Source organism: Polistes canadensis, unplaced genomic scaffold (assembly GCF_001313835.1).
Source record: "Polistes canadensis isolate GaletaPanama2010 unplaced genomic scaffold, ASM131383v1 scaffold_62, whole genome shotgun sequence".
In the NCBI taxonomy this organism is placed as follows: Eukaryota; Metazoa; Arthropoda; class Insecta; order Hymenoptera; family Vespidae; genus Polistes; species Polistes canadensis.
The window spans coordinates 119,033-141,579 of record NW_014569609.1 but is presented as its reverse complement, the minus strand read 5'-3'; the positions used below and the strand labels follow the sequence as shown (position 1 = coordinate 141,579).

The 22,547-nt window shown below is 32.9% G+C and overlaps 1 protein-coding gene across 2 annotated transcripts in view; it reads left to right on the top strand.

Moving 5' to 3' along the window:
- LOC106786005 (limbic system-associated membrane protein-like) overlaps positions 1–22,547 on the top strand; it is a 194,021-nt gene that overhangs the window by 97,920 nt on the left and 73,554 nt on the right. The window contains exon 1 of one of the 2 annotated variants that reach the window (XM_014746940.1): positions 13,712–13,940. The exons of the other annotated variant lie outside the window; for it this stretch is intronic. Within the exon in view, the coding sequence (XP_014602426.1) occupies positions 13,838–13,940 (103 nt within the window). The 5' untranslated portion in view covers positions 13,712–13,837. Of the gene's footprint in view, positions 1–13,711; positions 13,941–22,547 lie in introns of those variants that run through there. 2 annotated transcript variants of the gene reach the window in all.

Genomic DNA, 22,547 nt, shown 5'->3' with positions numbered 1-22,547 from the left:
ACTCTTTCTCTCTCTTTCTATATACACCTCACCTCTCTCTTCTTTTCCCCTTCCAACCGTGTGTTTCTACGCCATCTTCTCTCCCTTTTTTCGTATTTCCCCGCGTTTCAATTTCTTTTCGTGTGCAGAACCCGCAGACAGATTCCTGTTCCGGTAGGAGATTTTTACAGCTGGTTTGGCGCTAAATATTTAATGGCCGAAGCGCGCTCGAGAAGCTTAGGTACGACGAGGCGCTTGGAAATTCGTTGAAAGGATATATAAGGGAGAAGGGGGTTGGAGTTGAGGGTGTATGAATCGAATAAGGGCTGGAGAAGGGGAAAATGTGAGAGAGAGAGAGCAGACAGATAGATAGACAGATAGACAGACAGACAGAAATAGTGAGAATCTGGATTATATTCTTTATATTCGAAGTTGCAAAAAAAAAAAAAGAAAGAAAGGGAAGGTAGAACAAAAAATAAAAGGAGGAGGAGGAGGAGGAGGAGGATATGTTGAAACGTTCAAAGAAATATTTTACATTTTGCTCATTTTAAAATCGATAAGCGTTTAACGCTAAATCCGTTTCTCGCTGACAAGAATTTCGCTATAGTTGCTCACGGCAAATTACCCGATCGCGTGTTAAAAGATAAAAGAGAAATAGAGAAAGAAAGAGAGGAAAAAAAAAAATAGAAAGAGAAGAAGAAGAAGAAGAAGAAGAAGAAGAAGGAGATGAAAGAAGGATGAGAAAGGGAAAAGGGAAAAAGATACGACACTTGTAAAAGTAATATCGTTTTTCATCCTCGATCCTCACGAATAGCATCCCTCCCCACCCCTTCCCCACACCCCCGCCTGAATAAAGTCACCAGACATCTATCTCTACCTGCTGTCTGTAAAAAGAGGAAAATGAAAAAAAAAAGAAAAGAAACAAAAAAAAATTGTAATCGCTGACGTATTTTAAGTTTCTTTACTTTTAACGAGAGACACACACACACACACACACACACACTGTGATAATTAGAAACGAATGGAGACAAAATTTTTGCCGACTCGTAAAGTTCATGCTAAGAAATAAACGCTGATTTTTTCATCCCCGTCTTAATCATCTCCTTTGCTACGTCATACTTAATTCTCAAATGTATTTACATTAATCTAATTTCATACATATATAGGAGAGAATAATAAGAGCTTAAGTAATCTGATTTAAGACTTGTACGAAAATAATGTAAAGCATTTTTTAGCGTTTCATTTTTAGCTTTTTCAGTAATCTACAATGATGTAGAACATTAGACGGTTTTATGACTAATTATTAAAACATTTTGATTCTCATTCCTTTATAATTTTTATTAGGTATCCTAAAAAATTCGTACCGATTTAGAAATATAGGTGCATATTTAAAATATAACTTTTTATTCCTAAAATATTGCATTAAAAAAGATAATAGTAAATAGATTTTTATGACTTCTTACATTAGAATAAAGTACACTCTTTTCCCAACGTGATGAATACCTTATCGAGTTATAAATCAATCTGCAAAAGTTCATAAAATGTAAGAGAATCAAATGCTGTAAATTCTGCATTTTTATATTTTCTTTGAAAAGTTTCGGTAAATATTTGTTATACTTAGAGTGAATAGATTTTAATAATTCTTATATTAAATTAAAGTGCACTCTTTTGTCTACGCGTAGAATACAATTTCGAGTTATAAATTTAGCATGTAAAGTGCAGAAAATGTCAGAGAATGAAATGCTGCAAATTATGCATCTTTGCAATTTCTTTGAAAAGTTTTGGTAAATACTTTTTATACTTTTAGCAAATGGATTTTAATGATTTTTATATTAAATTAAAGTGCACTCTTTTATCTACGCGTAGAATACAATTTCGAGTTATAAATTGATTTACAAAGGTTCATAAAATGTTAGAGAATGCAATGCTGTAAATAGTGCATCTTTGCAATTCCTTTGAAAAGTTTTGGTAAATAACTAGAGAGTTATGTGGGACACCCTGTATATATCAGAGAATAATTTGCGATAACGCGACTTAATAGCCTGAAGGTGCAATCCGTAAACTCAAACAAGCGTGGTTTCGTCAAACCAAGATGGAAAACATAGAGATGTTCGAGTTAGAGGTGCTTGTGTTGACACTCAAACAGAACTTAATTTCTCTTGAATGAAGTTTCATCGTCTTATCTCTCTAACATAAGTAGCAAACATAGTCATTTCTACAATTTTCAATACTTATCTCAAATAAATTCTAATTCATTGTTCTGTGTTATTAGAAATCAACGGAATCTATTATACACTATGATCGATATTAAATAATAATTGTTTGTCGCTTAATACAAGAAACTTGTTCGTTTATTATTCAATTAAGTGATATAGTTTTCGTTTATATTATAATAATACAACATAATCGGGATGCTTACGCGATTAACGTGTGAGAAGTGTTTTAAAAGATAAATTGTTTGTATTAATCCCGAATTGTGTGTGTGCTTGCATCTCGGCATTAACAGTAATCATTTTCGATAAATTGACACTGACAGGATTGAGATTGACATTAAATACGTTGGTCGCTGTAATTGACACTCAAAACCAAAATTTCTTGTTACGTGTCATCTTCGATATAAACAATAATTAAGTATTTTCATTTATTGCATTTTATCTCTCACATGCACACCTTCACTCATCACCAGCGTTATTCAAAACAGTATAACAAATTTCGTAAAAAGATCATTTATCTTATTACGTTTAAAATTGTATCATCTAAAAAACTCTTCGATCCAATTATCTTCAATTAGCTATTTCTAAATATTCTATTATAGATATATACATCAATGATCTTAAAAGGATGCTACGTAATCGCAGATAGAAGTGAAACGAAAGTATGGTGGTTTTGTTTGGCATCTTTGTTATGGGGCTAACCGAGTGGCAATGCCCACAAGACGATTATAAACTAGTGCAATTAATTATAAGTGGTCGTACAGTATAACGACTTCATGCTAGAAATTCCTAGGTGCAACGCCAGTGCATGCCACGAATATTTGGTTTACCATGAAACGCTTCAAGACCGGCCGCGCCTTCGTCTTCCGGCATGCGGTGAAACTGCAGTTCTCTCTATTCTCTACTTTCCTTCGTTTATCTCCGATCCGATCCCCCCCCTCTTCACCCCTTATCATCCCTCTCTCTCTCTCTTCATGGCAGCCACCCATTACACTCACCCACGGTCCATTTATCAATTACAAGTTGCGCGCGTTGGAGAATAAATGTTGAAAAATCCCATTATCAATGGGTATTCCTGCACTTTTATTTTTCCTACTTTTTCTCATTCTCTAGTTTTCGTTTTTCTCGTACCACTTTTCATCTTTCTTTTTTTTTCTCTCTCTCTCTCTCTCTTTTTAGTTCGTATATACTTCCACCAACGGTCTATTCATTTTACATCCATTTAAAAAGGGTTGAATCCTTTTTTCTTATCCTCGTATCGCAAAGAAACGGGGCTTACGGGAATTATTTTCTCGCTTGAGGGTTAACAGGGTGGATGGGTTGGGTGGTGGGTATACGCTGACGTTTCAAAGCAACCGACTGCTCGATTTTACATAATCGTTAAGAGATAAGGTATAACTATATATATATATAGTTATATATATACTGTGTCTTGGTCTATGTTAACTTTGCTAGTAATGCATTTAATTTCGAACACTGACGCAACGCGTAATATAAGCTTCGATAGAATGGTTTTTGCGAATTTAATTAGATTTCGTTATTTCCTTGTTCCCTTTTCCCCGTTACGCACCCCATCCGTTTCATCTGTTCCGTGTTAAGCTTCGTAATTTTTATCTTTGAAAGGTCTTTTACCTTTTTCAACGATAGACATATCGAAATATAAATGTATTTTCAATTGCATGCTTATTCTCTCTCTTTCTCTCTCTCTCTTTTTTTTTTGTACTCTCGCAAATAGAATTACGCGTTATGGTGAAAATTCGATTGTACCTACTCTTTTCTTTTTCCCCGTTCTTTATTTTTTTTTTATTATTATTATTACTACTACCATTATTAATATATTGTTGTTATTATTTCCCAATCGAGAATTATTATTCATTCGCGATGCATTTAGTTGAGTTAAAAAAAAAAAATTAAAATCCCTCTCGTGTATTTTATTGCCATTAGTTTTTATTTATTGGATAGAAAGAGAAAGAGAGAGATTTAAAGATTTATAAAGAAAATAGTATATGGAATTCGCTTACGAAACGATCGACGAGCAAGGCTCCGGATCGTAAATGTAATAACGATAAAATGTCATTTTAGTAGGAGCTAGCTAGGGAACGATCTCCTCTTTCTCTTCCACCACCTCCTCCTCCTCCTCCTCCTCTTCCCTCTTCTTCTTTTCCTCCTCGTATTCCTCCCATGAAGGAAATAACGTATGTTCGGCTTTCCTAATCGGATGTTCGACTGGCTTTTCCGGGATAATAGCTCGAGCAGGTAGGATTAGGCTAGGACAGAGACCGTTCCTGGTAGGATAGCTTTCCTATCGGTTCGATAATTCTGTTCGATGACCCGAACGAACTGGCAGTGTTGCTATCGAGAGGTTTTTTAACGTATTCGACTTTTCGTCCCTTCAATCGATCGGATTTATCGATAATCGTACTCCTAAACCTGATCACTTCGAAGCTTCTTTTTTATTTCATTTCTTTTTTTTCCATTTGATTCTATTTTTCGTTCTATTCTTAAAATATTTAAAATATTCTAAATAAATTAGAATGAGAGAGAGAGAGAGATATTGAGTGATACGATCAGTTGGTAGAATACACTCGAATGAAGAAGAATCACTTGTCCGAATTTTATATTTGGAATAGTTGGTTATTCTCGTTTACGGAATGTGCTTGTGATAGTATTATAAATGTACAAACTAAAAAAATGTCAAAGCTTCGTCAATCTTACGAATCTTAAATTGGATTATCTCGAAATATCGTATCAGTAATGATCTTGAATTTTTCTTCATTTTCTTTCTATTCTATTTCGTTTTTTATTATCCTGGTATATCAATTACTTTTTTTATCGATTTTATAATATATATATATATATATATATATATCTCTCTCTCTATCTAGGTATAGTTCTCTCCATAACGATAAAGATTATTTTCAACTGTTCTCGAAATATTAAAGTAATATCCGTTGAACAATAATAACGAAAATCCTTCGGGTCAAGTATCTGTTTTATTAGTTATACGTACTCAATTGTTACAAATGAAAACCACGTGGTACTTCTCGTCGTTCGACTTAATTGCTACTTCCTGGTAATGATTTTGCTTTATCAGCTTTTCCCCCGTGATATTCTCTAGTCTTTCGATATAATCGCCACCAAATCTCTCCTTTTAATGCGATTGCAAATACGGATTTAATGTTCCTATTCACTAACTCTTCCCTTCTGGGAATAACGATCAGAACGACATTCCAGAACAATAGGAAATTTTTTCTCAACGACCACTAGAGTGTAGAAAATTTTTTCAAAATAATCATTTATATATAGTTATGCACAATATACCTATATGTTTTCCTATATGCATAACTATACGTACCGCGTTTTCATAATTAAACGAAAAATATAATAAACGTGAGATTTCATTCCTGTTAGATTTAATTTAACTATATCCATTAATTTGTGCGAATAAACGAGAATGACAAATTTGTAACAATAAGAACTTTCTAAACGACTACTACGAACATTTCAAAAAAACTTTCTAATAATTTATTTCAGTCAAATACAATTTAACAAATCTACAAATTGATGTACAAATAAACTCAGAAAAAAAAATACGATTAGTTGTACTTTGTTTTATCAAATGATGTGAATAACGAAATAATACAAATTTATAACGAAAGAAACTTTTATAAAAACGACTGCAATTTTTATATCTCTAACATTTGCCAAATGTACAGAAATTCTGCATCAATATCAAAAACAAATGAATATAACTTTAGTCAAAAAAAAAAGAAAAAAAAAAAAGGAAAAAAAAATTAAAAACGACACGTAGAATTACGATTAGTTAAAACATGAATTCCTGTTTATTCGTTCTAACGATTCAACGTCAATTTTTACAAATTTCTAGGAAAAATATTCTAGTACAACACGTCTCGTCTGTTCCTTTGCACGGCATAAGGATTCGTCGCGTGTTATTTACTCGATGTTCCCACCCGTTGAAAGGCAATTTATCTTGAGCTTCGGACAAACGTCAAAGCACACTGGTAGAATAATAGTACGTTAGTAGTAGTAGTAGTAGTAGTAGTAGTAGTCCTAGCTGCAGTTAGACAATGATGTCTCGATGCTATCGAACGAGTTGTGCTCTCTTCGAACTCACCCATACTAACTCAAAATACTCATATATGTAATATAACTGCACGCTTACGCACACAGGACAAACAAATATATATATATATATATAAGTATATGCATATGTGAAAGATACGATGTACGATGCACACGTGAACGATTTCACGTTGTGTCCGCCTAATTACTCATCCTTATGCGACTCGTTTGTCAAAGGTTCGCAAACACGTTCACTTCTGCAGAACCATTCCCTTTCCATAGGACATTAATTGAAGGGCTGCATGCGGTACAGTACTTCGACACCCCGATTCGACATAAACTAGAATGAGAAAGAGAGAGATAGAGAGAGAGAGAGAGAGTGAGAAGCTAACTATAAGTTTTCGATCGATGTTATCGGTTGGAAAATGATCGTCCCGAAACTTTGTCCATGCTCGAAGAAAAATTTCCCCAAACATTACTTTTTTTTTACTTTTATTTTATTTTCCTAATATCTCATACCCTTATTAGTGCTAGCAACATTCTTTCGATTAACTTATCCCATCTTCCTTTCCCCATTTAAAGTTAATTCAACCTTTTCGGTTAAGTTTCATCGATCTTTCGAATATCTTCTCATCAGTTTACCAAGTTGGTCAATGTCGAACATGATTAGCCATCGATATCTTAATCGATATCAAACAGAATAGATTTATATTGAGATAATCAATAATATTCTTTTTCTTATAAATTCAAAACGTCAAGTTTGAAACATCTATTATCGATATTAACCGTTCCAAAGAGGTTGGACTTTTTCACGTTATTAGAATATCCTTCATAGTATATTCATAAAGATACTTTGCGGTTGAGGTTGGATGTGTTAAAAAGTGCCCGAGGAGGTTTATAAGTTTTCCTTTTACTCGAGGAACAGTCGTAGTTGTATGATAGTCGTTCTTTCATCGTTGAAAACACACGTTTAGGTTGGTGGTACGTTGTCGTTGTTGGTTGAACGGCAAGAATAAAGCCGCTTCAGGTTCTTTTGACGGCTTCAACTTATTTTCCAAGCAGTCTTCTGTTGCTCCAGGCAGAGTACTCACCACCCTCTTCCACCTTCTCGGTCACCCACCCCCTTCCTTTCACCCTCACTCATCCCCATACTTTCCGTAGTAGCTTCTGCCAGTCTCTTCTTCCACAGCTCGTCGTTTACATCTTTCTTCTAGTCCCAACTAACCCACCCCCATCAACCCCCCACCATCACCCCCTGTTCTTCCTATAGTCAACGATGTCTCTTAACGCTTTCGGCTAAAATCGAATTACTCGCTTTGCGCTAGCACCTTAGAAACGAGGAACAGGAAATGAAGAAGTTCCAGTCGGTCCCTCGAGTGAAAATTTTGCATTTGCCTCGATATCTCGGCCATCTTCTTCTTTTACTACTCGATGCTCGGCTTACACCAATGATTTTCTTCTAACTTTTTCGTAGCATTTTTTATTCTCGATGCAAATCTCGATTCAACGGGAATTAAAATACCTTTTTTCATTTGGTTTTTATCCATTCTTTTTTTTATTTCTTCATATGTTTGAGATATCTATATATAGAAATATGATATATTATTTTTTAGATATGTGGGTACACTTACAAACAAATACAATGACACAAATATCTTTGTCATTTTTATTGAAGTAACACTTTCAGAAATATTTTTTTGATATGTTTATAGATGAAGAAGAATTGATAACTTTACCCACACGGAATTTATCAATATTCTCTGTTTTATTCATAAGTTTGATAATATTGATCACGGTATGAAAATAAGTTTGATGAAACGAGAAAAGAAAAAGGAAATACGAAAAGAAAAGAAAAAAGGTGAACGCGTGAAACGGTATAGATGTGTACTTGGGAAAAGTACAGGTGAATTTGTTTCTTCAAGATGCGAAATTATCGATCCACTTGCATATTTTTACCGAATAAAAATATTATCGTTTACTGATAACGCGAAATGTCTGTGAAAAACTAGATAATTAGTATAGAAACGTTTACCGTCAAATAACTCAGTTGATCGTTGGTTGTCATTGTGAAAAAAATAACGGGTGATATATTATAAAAAAAATCATCATTTCCCAACGATTAGTTACATATATATATATATCTAACACAAACATATCTTCAGTCTCTATTTTGGCGAAATTGATTTTCATTTTTTATGCATTTACACATTATTTTCTGTTTCCTTTTATTTTTCCTATTTCGTTAAAAATAAAAAACGAGTATTACAACGGTACACGGAATATTTCTTTCCATTCGCAAGGCAGGCCTGCCTCCTTTACGATATCCGTGCCTAAGATAACGTTTTACAAAAGTAGGACATCTTTTTTCCCCCTTTTATGTTAGACATTATCTCGAGTTTCTATGGGTAGCATTGAGACGACGCCCTGAATAGTCTGAATTCCGTATTCGCGATCGACGAAAAATTTCAACTACTACCTAGTACCTCCCATCCCACCCCCACCACCCCCCCTAGCCTTTTTCTACCTAGGCCAAAGAGAATGCTATGATGGTGCAAAGGAGATAGATAATGCAGGAACAGAGAAATAAACAAAACAACAAAGAAAGAAAGAAAGAGATAGATAGAAAAAGAAAATAGGAAAGTAGACAAGAATAGAAAGAAGATACTATTGGATGGTGAAAAAAGGGGGTCGGTCGATCGAATTTTTGTATTCCATCGGATGCGAAATGGAACATAAAACTAATCCCATTGCGTTTTCCTACGTGCATGCGTGCGTACGAAAAACTGTAACGTAAAGTGTTCCGATTTGAAAAGTACCACTTTTATCTTACCAAAGATCGAAGAATGAAAGTTGATTGGGAAACGTGTTAGAATGATAGCAACAGGATCTAAAGAAGGGAGAATTAATTGGATGAGTAATTTCATTCCGTGAACTGGGTAACAAACAAATACGGTTTTACTCGAACGATATCGGTATCGTTCATTCGACTACCATTTTCATCCCCATTTCTCTGTGTGTTTCTCATTAGAATCGTAATAAGAGATTTAGAATCGTGATATCGGATTATTCTCGTGGTCATTAGCCGGGTCAAAGTGAACCCCGTTAATCGGATGTAATTTAACAGAAATTAACTGCCCCTCTCTTCTCAACCCCTTCCTTTTCCCCCAACCTTTTAAGAAGTTAAAAAGCAACATATAAATAATCCATGGAAAAATATGAAATAAGCTTTTTCCATTCTTTTATTCTATATATTTCGTTGCGAGATGTTTACGAGAAACGTAGAAGAATATTCGAGTTAACTCTTAAAGTCATCTTACGAAATAACACTATATATATATATATATATATGCATATGTGTATGTATATGCAATACTTTTGGAATGTCTATTGCTAGTAAGAGATCCACGTTATTATAGGTCGAGTTTACGACTCGTACCACTCGTCTGCACGATACCGAAAGCTTTGCAACCTTTCTTTCATACCCTTTCAACCTATTTTTCGGGAATATCTTTCGATCTTTATCGAGCACTCGTATTTTTATCCCCCCACCCAATCTCACTTTCTTTTTATATTTAAATTATATTCTTTTTTTAAAAACGCGTTTCATTATAATTAATTTATTAAGTATATCTTATATATTGGTAAAGAACAATATTACTTTTCTATTGAAAATTGTTTAAATGTATTTTTTCATTTAGAAATTTTCTATTTAATCCGCGAGAACTCATGGGATTGCATACCGTGTAATTACCGCATGGTGCAAGTAATTACGTTACAATACGATAATCAATGAAGTAGGTCAATGGTTAAAGGTATCGACTGATCGATCAGCAGTTTCAACTCAAAGTACTCCCTACTATACGTATACTATACTCGCCGATTCCTCGAATCACGAACCTAATTTAACCATTCGACATGAACTCCTCGATAATGTTTCCGTTTTTATCTCGGCCAAGTCGTGGGGAAAAAAGAAAAAAAGAAAAAATAACGGAAAACCATTTCTTTTTTCCCCTCGAATAACCGAATCTCGCTGTTTTAAATATCCCGCTTTTTTTTCTCTCTCTCTCTCTCTCTCTCTTTTAAAGACACCTCTACACGTGTATACTTACTCGCATACCGATGTATTAAAAAAAAAAAAAAAATAAAATATAAAGAGATAGATAGAGAGAGAGAGAGAGAGAGAGAGAGAGAAAAGAAAAAGAAAAGAACAACTTCCTTCACCCTAATGCACACAGCAAACTTCTAACGACGCTATTGAAACTTTGCTTGCAGATACACGCTCAGCATTTACCTTTGGTTACCATAGTGTCATCATTATTTTTACTTCCTTATTTTATTTTTTTCTTCCTTCTCCCACTTCTTTTCTCTCCACCGGAGAACACATATTTTTTTTTTCCTCTTATATAGATTATTCTAATAGTATTTTTTTTTTTATTATTATAATAATAATTTCTTTTTTTTATCTTTTCGTTATTTATTTCTTCTTTTTTTTTTTCCTCGTTCAAACGTTGGCACCGAAAAGTTACGTATCGCGAAACAACTTTTCCGCGCGATATAACTTTTTCTCCCCCCCCCCACCCCACCCCACTCCCTCTTAAACTGGATAATTATTTCTCACTCTCCGGATACGTTTTTTTTAAAATGTCGTCGCTTTTTTTAGCCTGTACCGCTTGTTCATTTCCGCGGACAGTTCCGCGATTTGCAATTTTCATTTCAATATTCGTCCGGTTTTTTTCGTTATCATTTTTATTTCTTTTCCTACTTCTACTTTTTCTTCTTCTTCGTCTTTTTAAGGACAATTTTCAATTTGTACCTTATTTCGTTCGTTACCCGTTACGTACGTTTCACAGAGAGTTCGAACTAGAAGGAAGTTTAATATGATGCCAAGGATACGCGCTAGGAGAACTTCTATGCTTAAAGTTTAGCTACGTCTGACTACATTCGCGCACTTACTACTACCTTACTTCTCTCACTCACTCACTCACTCACTCTCTCTCTCTCTCTTTCTCATACATACACTCTCTTGATTCTCTTTCTTCTTCTACTTATCCGATCATAGTCGACTAAAGTATCTTAGAAACGTAGAAATCATTATTAATTCATGGACCGAAAATGTACCTCTCCTCTTGTTCCAACTAACTTCATTAAAATAATCACTGAACATTAGGAAACTTATTGTACATTATATTAAATAATCTATTGTTATTTTTTATTTTTTTAAATTGATCGATTGTATAAAATGAATTAACAGATTCTTGAATCATTCGACATATTTATTTTTCTAAATATGGTTATGAAAAGCATGATAACTGAATGGTTAATGAGAAACAATCGTTGATCACACATCATAATCATTGACAATTAAGAAACTATTGTACATTATGTTAAATAATCTATTGTTATTTTTATTTTTTATTTTTTAAATTGATCAACGATTGTATAAAATAAATGAACAGATTCTTGAATCATTCTACGCATTTATTTTACTAAATATTTTAATAAAAAATATAATAACTTAATAGTTAATGAGAAACACATCATAATTATTGAACATTAGGAAACTATTGTACATTATGTGAAATAATCTATTGTTATTTTTTATTTTTTAAATTGATCGATTGTATAAAATAAATTAACAGATTTTTATAAATCATTCGACACATTTATTTTTCTAAATATTTTAATAAAAAATATGATACCTAAATAATTAATGAGAAACAATCATTGATCACATATCATAATCACTGAAAATTAAGAAACTATTGTACATTATGTGAAATAATCTATTGTTATTTTTATTTTTTATTTTTTAAATTGTTCAATGATTATATAAAATAAATGAACAGATTCACAATTCATTCTACGCATTTATTTTTCTAACTATTTTAATAAAATATATGATAACTGAATGTTTAATGAGAAACATATCATAATTACTGAACATTAGGAAACCATTGTACATTATATGAAATAATCTATTATTATTTTTATTTTKTATTTTTTAAATTGATCAACGATTGTATAAAATAAATGAACAGATTCTTGAATCATTCTACGCATTTATTTTACTAAATATTTTAATAAAAAATATAATAACTTAATAGTTAATGAGAAACACATCATAATTATTGAACATTAGGAAACTATTGTACATTATGTGAAATAATCTATTGTTATTTTTTATTTTTTAAATTGATCGATTGTATAAAATAAATTAACAGATTTTTATAAATCATTCGACACATTTATTTTTCTAAATATTTTAATAAAAAATATGATACCTAAATAATTAATGAGAAACAATCATTGATCACATATCATAATCACTGAAAATTAAGAAACTATTGTACATTATGTGAAATAATCTATTGTTATTTTTATTTTTTATTTTTTAAATTGTTCAATGATTATATAAAATAAATGAACAGATTCACAATTCATTCTACGCATTTATTTTTCTAACTATTTTAATAAAATATATGATAACTGAATGTTTAATGAGAAACATATCATAATTACTGAACATTAGGAAACCATTGTACATTATATGAAATAATCTATTATTATTTTTATTTTGTATTTTTTAAATTGATCAACGATTGTATAAAATGAATTACCAGATTCTCGAATCATTCGACACATTTATTTTTCTAACTATTTTAATAAAAAGTATGATAACTGAATGGTTAATGAGAAACATACGTTGATCACACATCAAACACATGTATTACGTTCAGAAAGGTGAATAGTTTGGATACGATATTATCGTATTTTCACGCGAGCTTCGAAGTTCCACTTTCCCCAGGCTGTTTATAGTCCGGCATAGATAATAGCATAGGTGTGAGAAAGAGAGAGAAAGAGTTATAGAGAAACAGAGAGAGACAGAGAGTGTGGAGGTTCGATCGTTCATCGATTCTCTTGAAACATGCAAGAAGAAGATAATATCGATACGAGAAACAGAGACGAATGGATAAAAAGGGAAAACGAGATAGACAGATAGATATAGATAGATAGATAGATAGATAGATAAATAGATAAAAAGAGATCGATAGACGGCTTAAAAAAGAAATAAAAAAAAAGAAAAGAAAAAGAAAGAAAAGATAGGTTGGAATCGTCCTTTCCTTTACGTGTGTTTCTCTGTATATCCTCTTGGAAACGTGTCTTTCCTATGAGGAAGGCGGATCCTACGATTCGCGATGGCGGAAGGCACGTGAACCTGGATGGGCGCATGCGAACAAACCCTAAAGCACGTCACGAGAAAAGCATCTTTCCCTCTCTCTCTTTCTCTTTCACACAAACACATATACATACACACACACACACACACAGTCTTCTCTTCTCTTCTCTTCTCGTTCGTTCGTACACTCTCACTCTCTCTCTCTCTCTCTCTCTCTTTCTCTCGTTGGTTCGTTCGTTCGTGGGTTCGTTCGTCGTGTTTCACCCCTTCTTCTCACCGACACTTTGTGAGGCACAGTAACCCCGTCGTGTGCCAGTCAGCACCGAGATTCCGGCGCGAATCGTCCCTTTTCCTACATCGCGGCGTAACGCCAAGTTTTAGATGGATGTCGCTGATCCGCACTATCGTTTCGAGGTTTTATCCAATCGCGCAGCTATCCCTGCTGCTGCTATTATTACTACTGATTTATTCTACGAATATAATCGAAGGTCAGTGATACAATTAAAACAAGTTATATAAAATTCATTAATTTTTTTCTTCATTTTCCCTAACTTCTCTACCACGTTTTTAAGATTCTTGCTTTTTGCTTCTTTTTTTTTTATTTTTCTTTTTCTTCTACGAATCGCGGTTGAAAATCTAATTGTCGAGTTTTATTTCATCAAGAGGCAAAACGTTTGTTTTTCTCTGTGTGTGCGTGTGTGTGTGTGTGTTAATTTTGTATTGTTTTCTTTTTTATTTATTTATTTATTTTGTTTCTCTTATTAAATTGCATTTGTGTATCGTTTATCACTCTCGATGTTTTGTTTATACGAGTGAGAGATAAAAAAAAAGGAAAATTGAATAGAAGGCAAAAGGAATAGAGATGATTGGGGAAAAAAAAAAAGATAGAAAATGAACACGTTCGTTAAAATAATTATTCCTGACATTTTTATATTCGAATATTTTTTCTACGAAATATCCTACTTAACGTGACTGCGGTTTTTAATACCCGGTGATTATCTTCCTGTCCTTTATCGCCGTCTACCACACTACTTTCTGTCTATCTTTTTTTTTCTTTTCTCCATCTCTTTTCATCTTTTCAATCATGCTTTTTTCCTGTTTTATTTTTTTCTCTTTCTTCCTTTCCTTTCCTTTTTATTCTTTTTTTTCTTTTTTTTTTTCCAAGTAATGAAATTTTCTATCGGGTAAAACTTCGCACCCCCGTTCGTGATTTACGTTGAGCTTAGTGCGTTTCGTAATTTCCATTCGGATGGATTTTAAAGTGGACTTTATTCTTCCTTTTTTTTACCCCCAGCCCCTCTCACCCCTCTCTTTTATATATTTCATTTATCTTATCCCATGTATATACATATATATATATTTTCTTTGATATAAAGCTTTTAGTATAAAATAACAATAAACCTTTGAACGAAATGATAGTCGTGATTTATAAAAGGGTATAATACCTTTTGGAAAAAGATAAAAAAAAACAAAAAAAAAAAAGGGGAAAACGTATGATAGGTTATAATATCTGTCAATTAGAAATTCACATGGTTTTTGATGATGCATCAAATAGAATATAGTATATGCATATGTACGTATACATATATATATAAATATATATAGGATAGGAAGAGGATCGTTAACGAATCAGTCGATTGGTTCGATCAAGTAACGAAGTTTCGCACTTGTAAAGTGATATTCGACCGCTGATTGAAATCATGAATAAAATATAAGGACAGAATTTTAGATCACGTTCGCCTTACGAGAAATCCGGCTACACGCATCGTCGCTTCCAACGGAAAGTCGACTTACGTTCGTTGCCATTGGCCTTATCCAAAATTCCTGCAACGTACTTCCGTTAAAACCGGAACGAGTATACCTGCTAACCTTTGACCTTTTTTTTTTTTTTTCTCTACGATCATCTTACGTATTATTTTCTATAGCTTTTCTTTTTTCTTATTTTGATCTTAGATGCACGGAAAAATATATTTACTTGAAAACTTGACGAAATTTTTCCGATAATTATTGGTTTCATTTTACTTTTCATTACTTCTTTTATTTCTTTTTTATTATCGTAGACGTTTTCTATAAATTACGTTTCGTTAAATTTGCGTTATACACCGAGTCAAATGCTTCTCAACATCTAATTGGAAGAAATTGTTGTGTTCTTTTTTTGGTTTAGTTTTTTATCTACGCACACAACGTACGATTATTATTCTTCATATAATATCCTGATAAATTATTTATCATTTCGTGCTATAAAATCTCGAAGAGATTTCGTAATGGCGAGAAGCCTTCCGTTTTGTCCAAAAAGGGGAAAGAAGAAACTTTCACCCCTCCGACTTCTTACCGAACCATTTCTGGCACAATCATCCGACTTCCCTTCGTTCGTCGACAATAAAAGCCTTCGATGAAAAAACAAAAAAAAAGATATGAAAAAGGAAAAGAGAAAAATGAAGCATAGATGCGAGCAAAATACATATATCTAATTTTGTTCGTGTCTCTCTTTTTTTTTTACCACTTCTACTCATCTATTACTATTTTTTTCATTTCCTTTTTCTCTCTCTCTTTTTTCCGATCCGTTTTTACTTTCTTTTTTTTGGGGTTTTTTTTTTCAACTATCCAATTTCTAAAATTGACCGGAAATGTTTTTTCTCTAGCAAGTAATCGTTAAAAACGAAATGTGTCGAACATATATATATATATAACTTTGAAAAATCTATCAATAAAATTTCCAACGACATATTTAATCTCAAAAATTTCATCTAAAAGATAAATCACTATGAGATTTAAACGAATAACATCGCTAATTCGTCTTATCTCGTTATCCTGATTCAATATCGAATCGAATCGAATCGAATTCGATGTTAAAGCTAAAATGAATTTTCTATTTCGCGAGTTTGGATGAATACCATCATAATAAAGCTATCTCGAATCCTACGAGTTCAATTTCTTGTTTCTTACCTTTACCGAGTTCCCATCACGTGTCTTTGACATTTTTTTCATCTAGATGAGATCCTAGATACGATGATTGATTCGAATTCTAAGCCAAGGCTATTGTTTCAGCGTTATTATTCCATTGTACCTACATTACGGATTGTAAAGTAAGCTGGTGAGAGTTAGAGAGAGAGAGAGAGAGAGAGATGTCATTAATATAATAGAACGCGTAACAATGTAACGTTAGGTAGGAAAATTGATACCATGGATAGATCATCGATCATATAAAAGCATCAGGACTTAGGTTCGATCTCTGCCTGATCTAAAGTTCGTTCCAACGAAAGCTTTACCTTCGAGCTAAAACCACTAACGAAGTTATGCTTGCTAATTAGCTACGAGCAGATGGTAAAAGAGAAAGAAAGATAGAGAGAGAGAGAGAGAGATAGATAGAGGAAGAGAAAGATAGATGAAAAGGTCGAAGATGATGAAGATGCTGCTACTGTTACTAATACTACTACTACTGATGCATCTAGTTGACGATATGAAAATTATGTTATTAATAATTTTACAAAAGCCTCTTCTCATCAAAACGTGAATCATAAATATAATGCATCTATATTGAACGCGGGTTGTAACACAGCTGCGCCATAACAATTAATTATCCTTAAATTATGCACATTTCATCATCGCATTACTTTAACAAACGAGCTAATCAATCGGAATATTGTTACAGTTAAACCAAGATAATTGTTTACGTTTCTCGGTATTCAAATAACAACGCTCAATATTTCCTTTCTTTTTCTTTTATTTTCTTTCATTTTTTTTTTTTTTTTCTATTTTATTGAAATGCAGGTTAATTATACGTTTGAATACGAATGTTAATTTATCATTTTGCTATTTAACAAATCGTGGAAAATATTTTTCGTATGATACGACAAATCAATCTCTCTTCTACTACTCATTCGAATACTTCGTTACAATTTTTAGTTGAAATACTTTGACTAATAAATAATTAAAACGATTCGAGTAGAATACGTAGTAGGAAGAGTAAACAAAAATAAAAAAGGGAAGGTAAGGGAAGAAATGAACGGTCAGGAAAATCCAAAATAAAGATTGCAAGAGTGGTAAGAGTATAGTGGTGATGGTGTTGGTGGTGGTGGCTGATGGTAGGGGGATTGGGTTTTGGTATTGGGGTTTGAGGGTTGTTGGGAAGGGGGGTGAGAGCTTTTACTCGCGAGCTTCTTCACCGACTCCTCTTTATTTTCGGCGTACCGTGGACAAATGCAACTAACGTATCGAACTTCCGTCCGAACTAATTTATGGTGTTGGGATTAGGGGAGTAAAATGGAAGGAGAAAGGAAGAAAGAAAGAGAGAGAGAGAGAGTCAGAGAGAAAAAGGGGAACGGGGGAAGGGGGGGGGGAGAGTGGAAAATGGCAATTCTGCAGTGCGGGTAACTACCCCTTCTCCGATATATACTGCTTCTCTTTTCTTTTTGTACGTTTCTCTCTTCGGGCTACGCTCGATGGGTTCAAATGCTTAAGAGGTGAACGTTTCTTCTTGGCTATGGTGAAATATCACTGCTAAGAAAAAGGGAATGGCCGATCCCTCCGAGGGTTGACAAAAACATGGGTAATAAAACTTGCCTACCCTTTTTCTACTATCTTTTTCTTTCTTATTTTTCTTTCTATACTTCCGCCCGAGCTGCCCCCTCTCAACCACTTTTTTCTTTTTTTTCTTTCGTTCGTCCTATCTTTCTTGCTTTCTTTCTTTTTTTTTTTGTTCTACTCTTTCGTACTCGTAGCATTCGATTAATGGAAGAGGAGGGTAAGTGTAACACGTTAACTATTCGAACGATATCTTTAACTTAAATTAACCCCTTTGACGTAGAAATCAAATTTTATGGTAATGTACAAGCTTGATAAGTTATTGTTTTATTTATTTGTAATTTTGCATTGTTATGTTATATTAAAATTAGGTTGATATATATTATTAATTAGACAATTAATTAAATGAATGAAATAATGAAATTATCTGATAGTATATGCTTGACGTTTCCGAAATCTCAAAATCTAAAATGGCATATGAAATGAATGACGTCATTGTATGTTAAGGGGTTAATAACTCATCGAATCGTTTCCGTTGAGATATACGATTATTAATATTACTTTAGGATAGAAAATTTGTTTTGCACTCAGCAATGTTTAGATGCTATTTAAGTGGTAAAATTCTTTCGATCAAATTCACATTATTCTCTTAACCCTTCTTTGCATGATTTTTTCTTTTTTTTTAAAATAAATCAGGGTGATCTAATTAATGCTCTAGATTAAAGGAGAAATATTTAAAAAAATCCTAGTGCTATTTTTTGACAACTGCGTTTTGTTGTACGCAATAGTCGCTTAAAAAGTTGCCAGCAACAAAAAATATACAGTACAAGGGTTTTGAGTACCTTTTTTTGTTGACTCAATAGTATGATTGAAATTTCCATCATCATGCAAAGAAGGGTTAAACTTTTTGAAAATAATAGGCAAGGATGTTTCACAATTCGTTTTACCAAAAAACCAACAGAAGTATAAATAATATTATTCGTTTAATGATAGAGAATTAAGTGATGAGTCTTTGATATTCTGAACAATTGGTCACCCCTTTATCCCCTAAAAAATAAGATTGTATAAATTTTTGCAGTTAGATGAAACGAATTTTGAAATACCCAGAATGTATGATAGTGAATTTGAATGAATCTTAACGTTCAATTGATTCATTCAAATCAAATGGTTTGGATGGAAATAGAAAATGAAATGAAAAGAAGAAATAAAATGCGATTTTAATCGTTCAAAGAAGTTAGGAAGGTGTATTAGTATTCGTTGTCAGTGAAAAGGTATTACACATTTGTCCCTTACTTTAGAGATGCAATAAAAGACATGCGCTTTTCTTCGTTTCACGCTCGAACGAAAATGAAAACGGCGGGAAATGCTTACTTAAGAACAGAAAACAAAAGAAAAGTAGAGAAAAGAAGAGAAAAGAAAAAGAAAAAGAAATAGAGGTGGGTTTAAATTTCATTATCGTGGACCGTGTTGTTGTTAGAGATAAATCATGCTTCTCCACCGTGAAACAATATAATCCGTGTACAATAGAATGTTCTATAAACTTACGTTGTCTATCGATATCACGAGAAATCTTGATTTCTTTCTTGTTTCCGTACGTCTGAAGAAAAAAAAAAAAAAGAATAGAAACAATAAAAAGAAAAGTAAAAAAGTAAGAAGAGAGAAAGAGAAAGAATGAGAGATTCCAATCATCAAGGGAAGAAAATAAATATCAGTATTCGATATCTGTGTGGAAAAAGTATTACACGTTTCGGTCTTTTCAAAAGATTATCGCACTAGCGATAAAGTTCAGGTGTTTTTCTTTATTTTACTCGTGAAAGAAATTAAATGTGGCGAGGAATGACCGATTGAATAAAAAAAAAAAGAAAACCAAGTTACGTTTAAAATTCATTATCGTTGATACACGGTAGTGGTGTCCGAGAATAAAAATAAAATTCGTTTTACTTTCATCAGTAAGAATAAAATCAATGCGAAAAATAGTATTAGTACTAGATATTTAATTTATTTTCGTTGTTCGGACGTAAGAAAAAAATTTCGACGTCTTGATACAATCTAAAGAGGAAAAAAAACCCTTTAATCGTTCAAGGTAAAACAAATGAATCAGTATTTAACATCTGCATTAAAAAATATCCAAAATTTGTCTCTTAAAATTATCCCAAATGCACATAAGAAAGACACGTGACTCTATTTCATTCTATTCTCAAAAGAAAATAAAATAATAGCCTAAAAAAAACGAAAAATAAGTTAAATCACGTTTAAATTTCATTATCGTGGATGTACAATAGTCGCGTTTAAATTAAAACAACTCATGCTTCTTACTTCTTTTTATTTATCTCTATAAGAATAATCCTAATGCAATAAATGTTCCATAAACATTCGTTGTCTGAAAGTAAGGAAAATCTCGATGTCTTGTTGTCCTATCTAAAAAAGAAAACAAAAAAGAATAGAAACACAGATAAAAAATAAGAATAAAAATAAGAGAAGAAAAAAAAGAATAGTAAAAGAAAGAAGCGGGGGGGGGGGAAATAAGAATAGAAGAGGATGAGTTTTCTCGAAGAGAATCACGTACGTTACTGAAAGGAATGTTAGAGAAGGAAGGAAATAGTTAGATAGATAGAAAGAGATAGAACTGCTACTTGATACCCGATTAAAGGACAACGAAGACATCGGAGAAGTAGCCCAAAGACGTAACCAATAGTAAGACGACGTTGTCTAGCATCTATGTCCTCGATAATTGGAGATTGGCTCAGTAAGTAAGTACTTTAAGTTCTTCGTTTGATGTGGCTAACCTTTCTACCAATTTCCCTTTAACAATCAGTTCATACTCTAAATTCGAACGAATCAGGTTCAGTATCCACCAATAGCCTAGAAATTCGACCGAAACTGTCCCTTCTTAGTTCTATCACACCTACGTTAACTGAACTGGACGATAGCTCATTGAACAATTCACCTCTTACGGTTTCTAGGTGAATCCTTCTAACGAACTAACACGTTTACGTACGTGTATGTATTGTAGGAATATGTGTATATATCTACTGTGTGTATCTGTATATGTGTGTTGGTATCTCGTCTCTACATTTTGAGTGGTTTGTTAGCGTCTAGTTCGGTTTAAAGGATCTTCAAACTATCTGATATCACTTGGCGACTATGCATGAAGAGTAACGAGCCCTTTCGTTTCCTTTTACAACACTCGCTATTGTCTTTTAGTTCACGTCACACGTTAATACTCTTTCTCTCTCTGTTACTCTCGTGTGAGTCATATCGATTCAAACAGCTTCTGATGTTAAAACGAGATCAAAACCATGAACAGATGCGTTAGCTTCTTCGGTTTCATATCTACTCATCTTTCTTCTGCTTTGTAGGACCTCTCTCTCTCTCTCTCTCTTTTTTTTTCTTTCTATTTTTTTCTCTCTATCTTCCTGTCTTCTAGTTTGTTTTGTCACGTAGATTCAGAAAATATCGCTCTCTCTCTCTCTCTCTCTTTTTTTTTCTTTCTATTTTTTTCTCTCTATCTTCCTGTCTTCTAGTTTGTTTTGTCACGTAGATTCAGAAAATATCGCTAATGAGACGCGTCTTTTACCTTTCTTTCTTTCTTTTTTCTTTTCCCCTTTCTTTCAACGGCCGCAACCATCGTGTTACGTAAATTTTTAATTAAATCTTCGACCTTGAATATTTTTATCCCAAATTAAAATTGTATTAACGAGAATTAACCATTCTTAGTTAGTTAAATTTTCAATAGTTTGAACGTACAACGATCAGAAATAATGTTTCATTTCTTTTTTTATCACGAGTATTCTGATCCCCCCTCCTTACCCCTCCCCACACCGTCGTTGAATTTATGCTAACGCGGTTCCTCGATCGTTCCTACTTTTTTGCCAATCTATTCTCTTTTGTCTCTTTCTTTCTTTGTTTTTTTTTTTTTTTTTTTTAAAAAAAGAGAACAGAAGTGTAGGAGGAGAGTGAAAAAAAAAAAGAAAAAAGGTGAATGGAAACAGTAAAGAATAGAATAGTATCCCATTCGAAGCTCTTTGTTCGTCCTTCACGGGGGTTTTTCCAGTCGATAAGAATTCGAACTCATGAAGCTCGTTTTGTCGACGAGTTCTCCAGTTCTATTATAGGTTTAGCGATAATTTCCGATAAAGGTCAACCACCTTTCCGAAAAGTAGAATGCAGCAAACGGCACACACAGTCTGGGTTTTCTTTTAAAACATTGAGAATCACGTGGCGTTGTAATATTTGTCTCGCGATTAACGTTCTTAAATATAATATATTATAGAATATATAATTCTTAAATATATATATTATATAGTGTTCGAAAAGTTATGGTAGGATAACGGTAGATATGGTAGGACTCTATATATATGATAGTGAATACTTATGACTGTAATGAGAAATGATGTTATATTGACTTGTGAACATAATTATCGAGTTGCTGAGAAAGTCCCAAATATAGGGACGAAACGTTCAACGGATAAATAGATTGTTCATCTAATTTAAATCTTAAATATAACTTTTTAATGATGAAATTTAACAGGGAACTTGGACATGAAAGAAGTAGAACTATGTTTGATTTA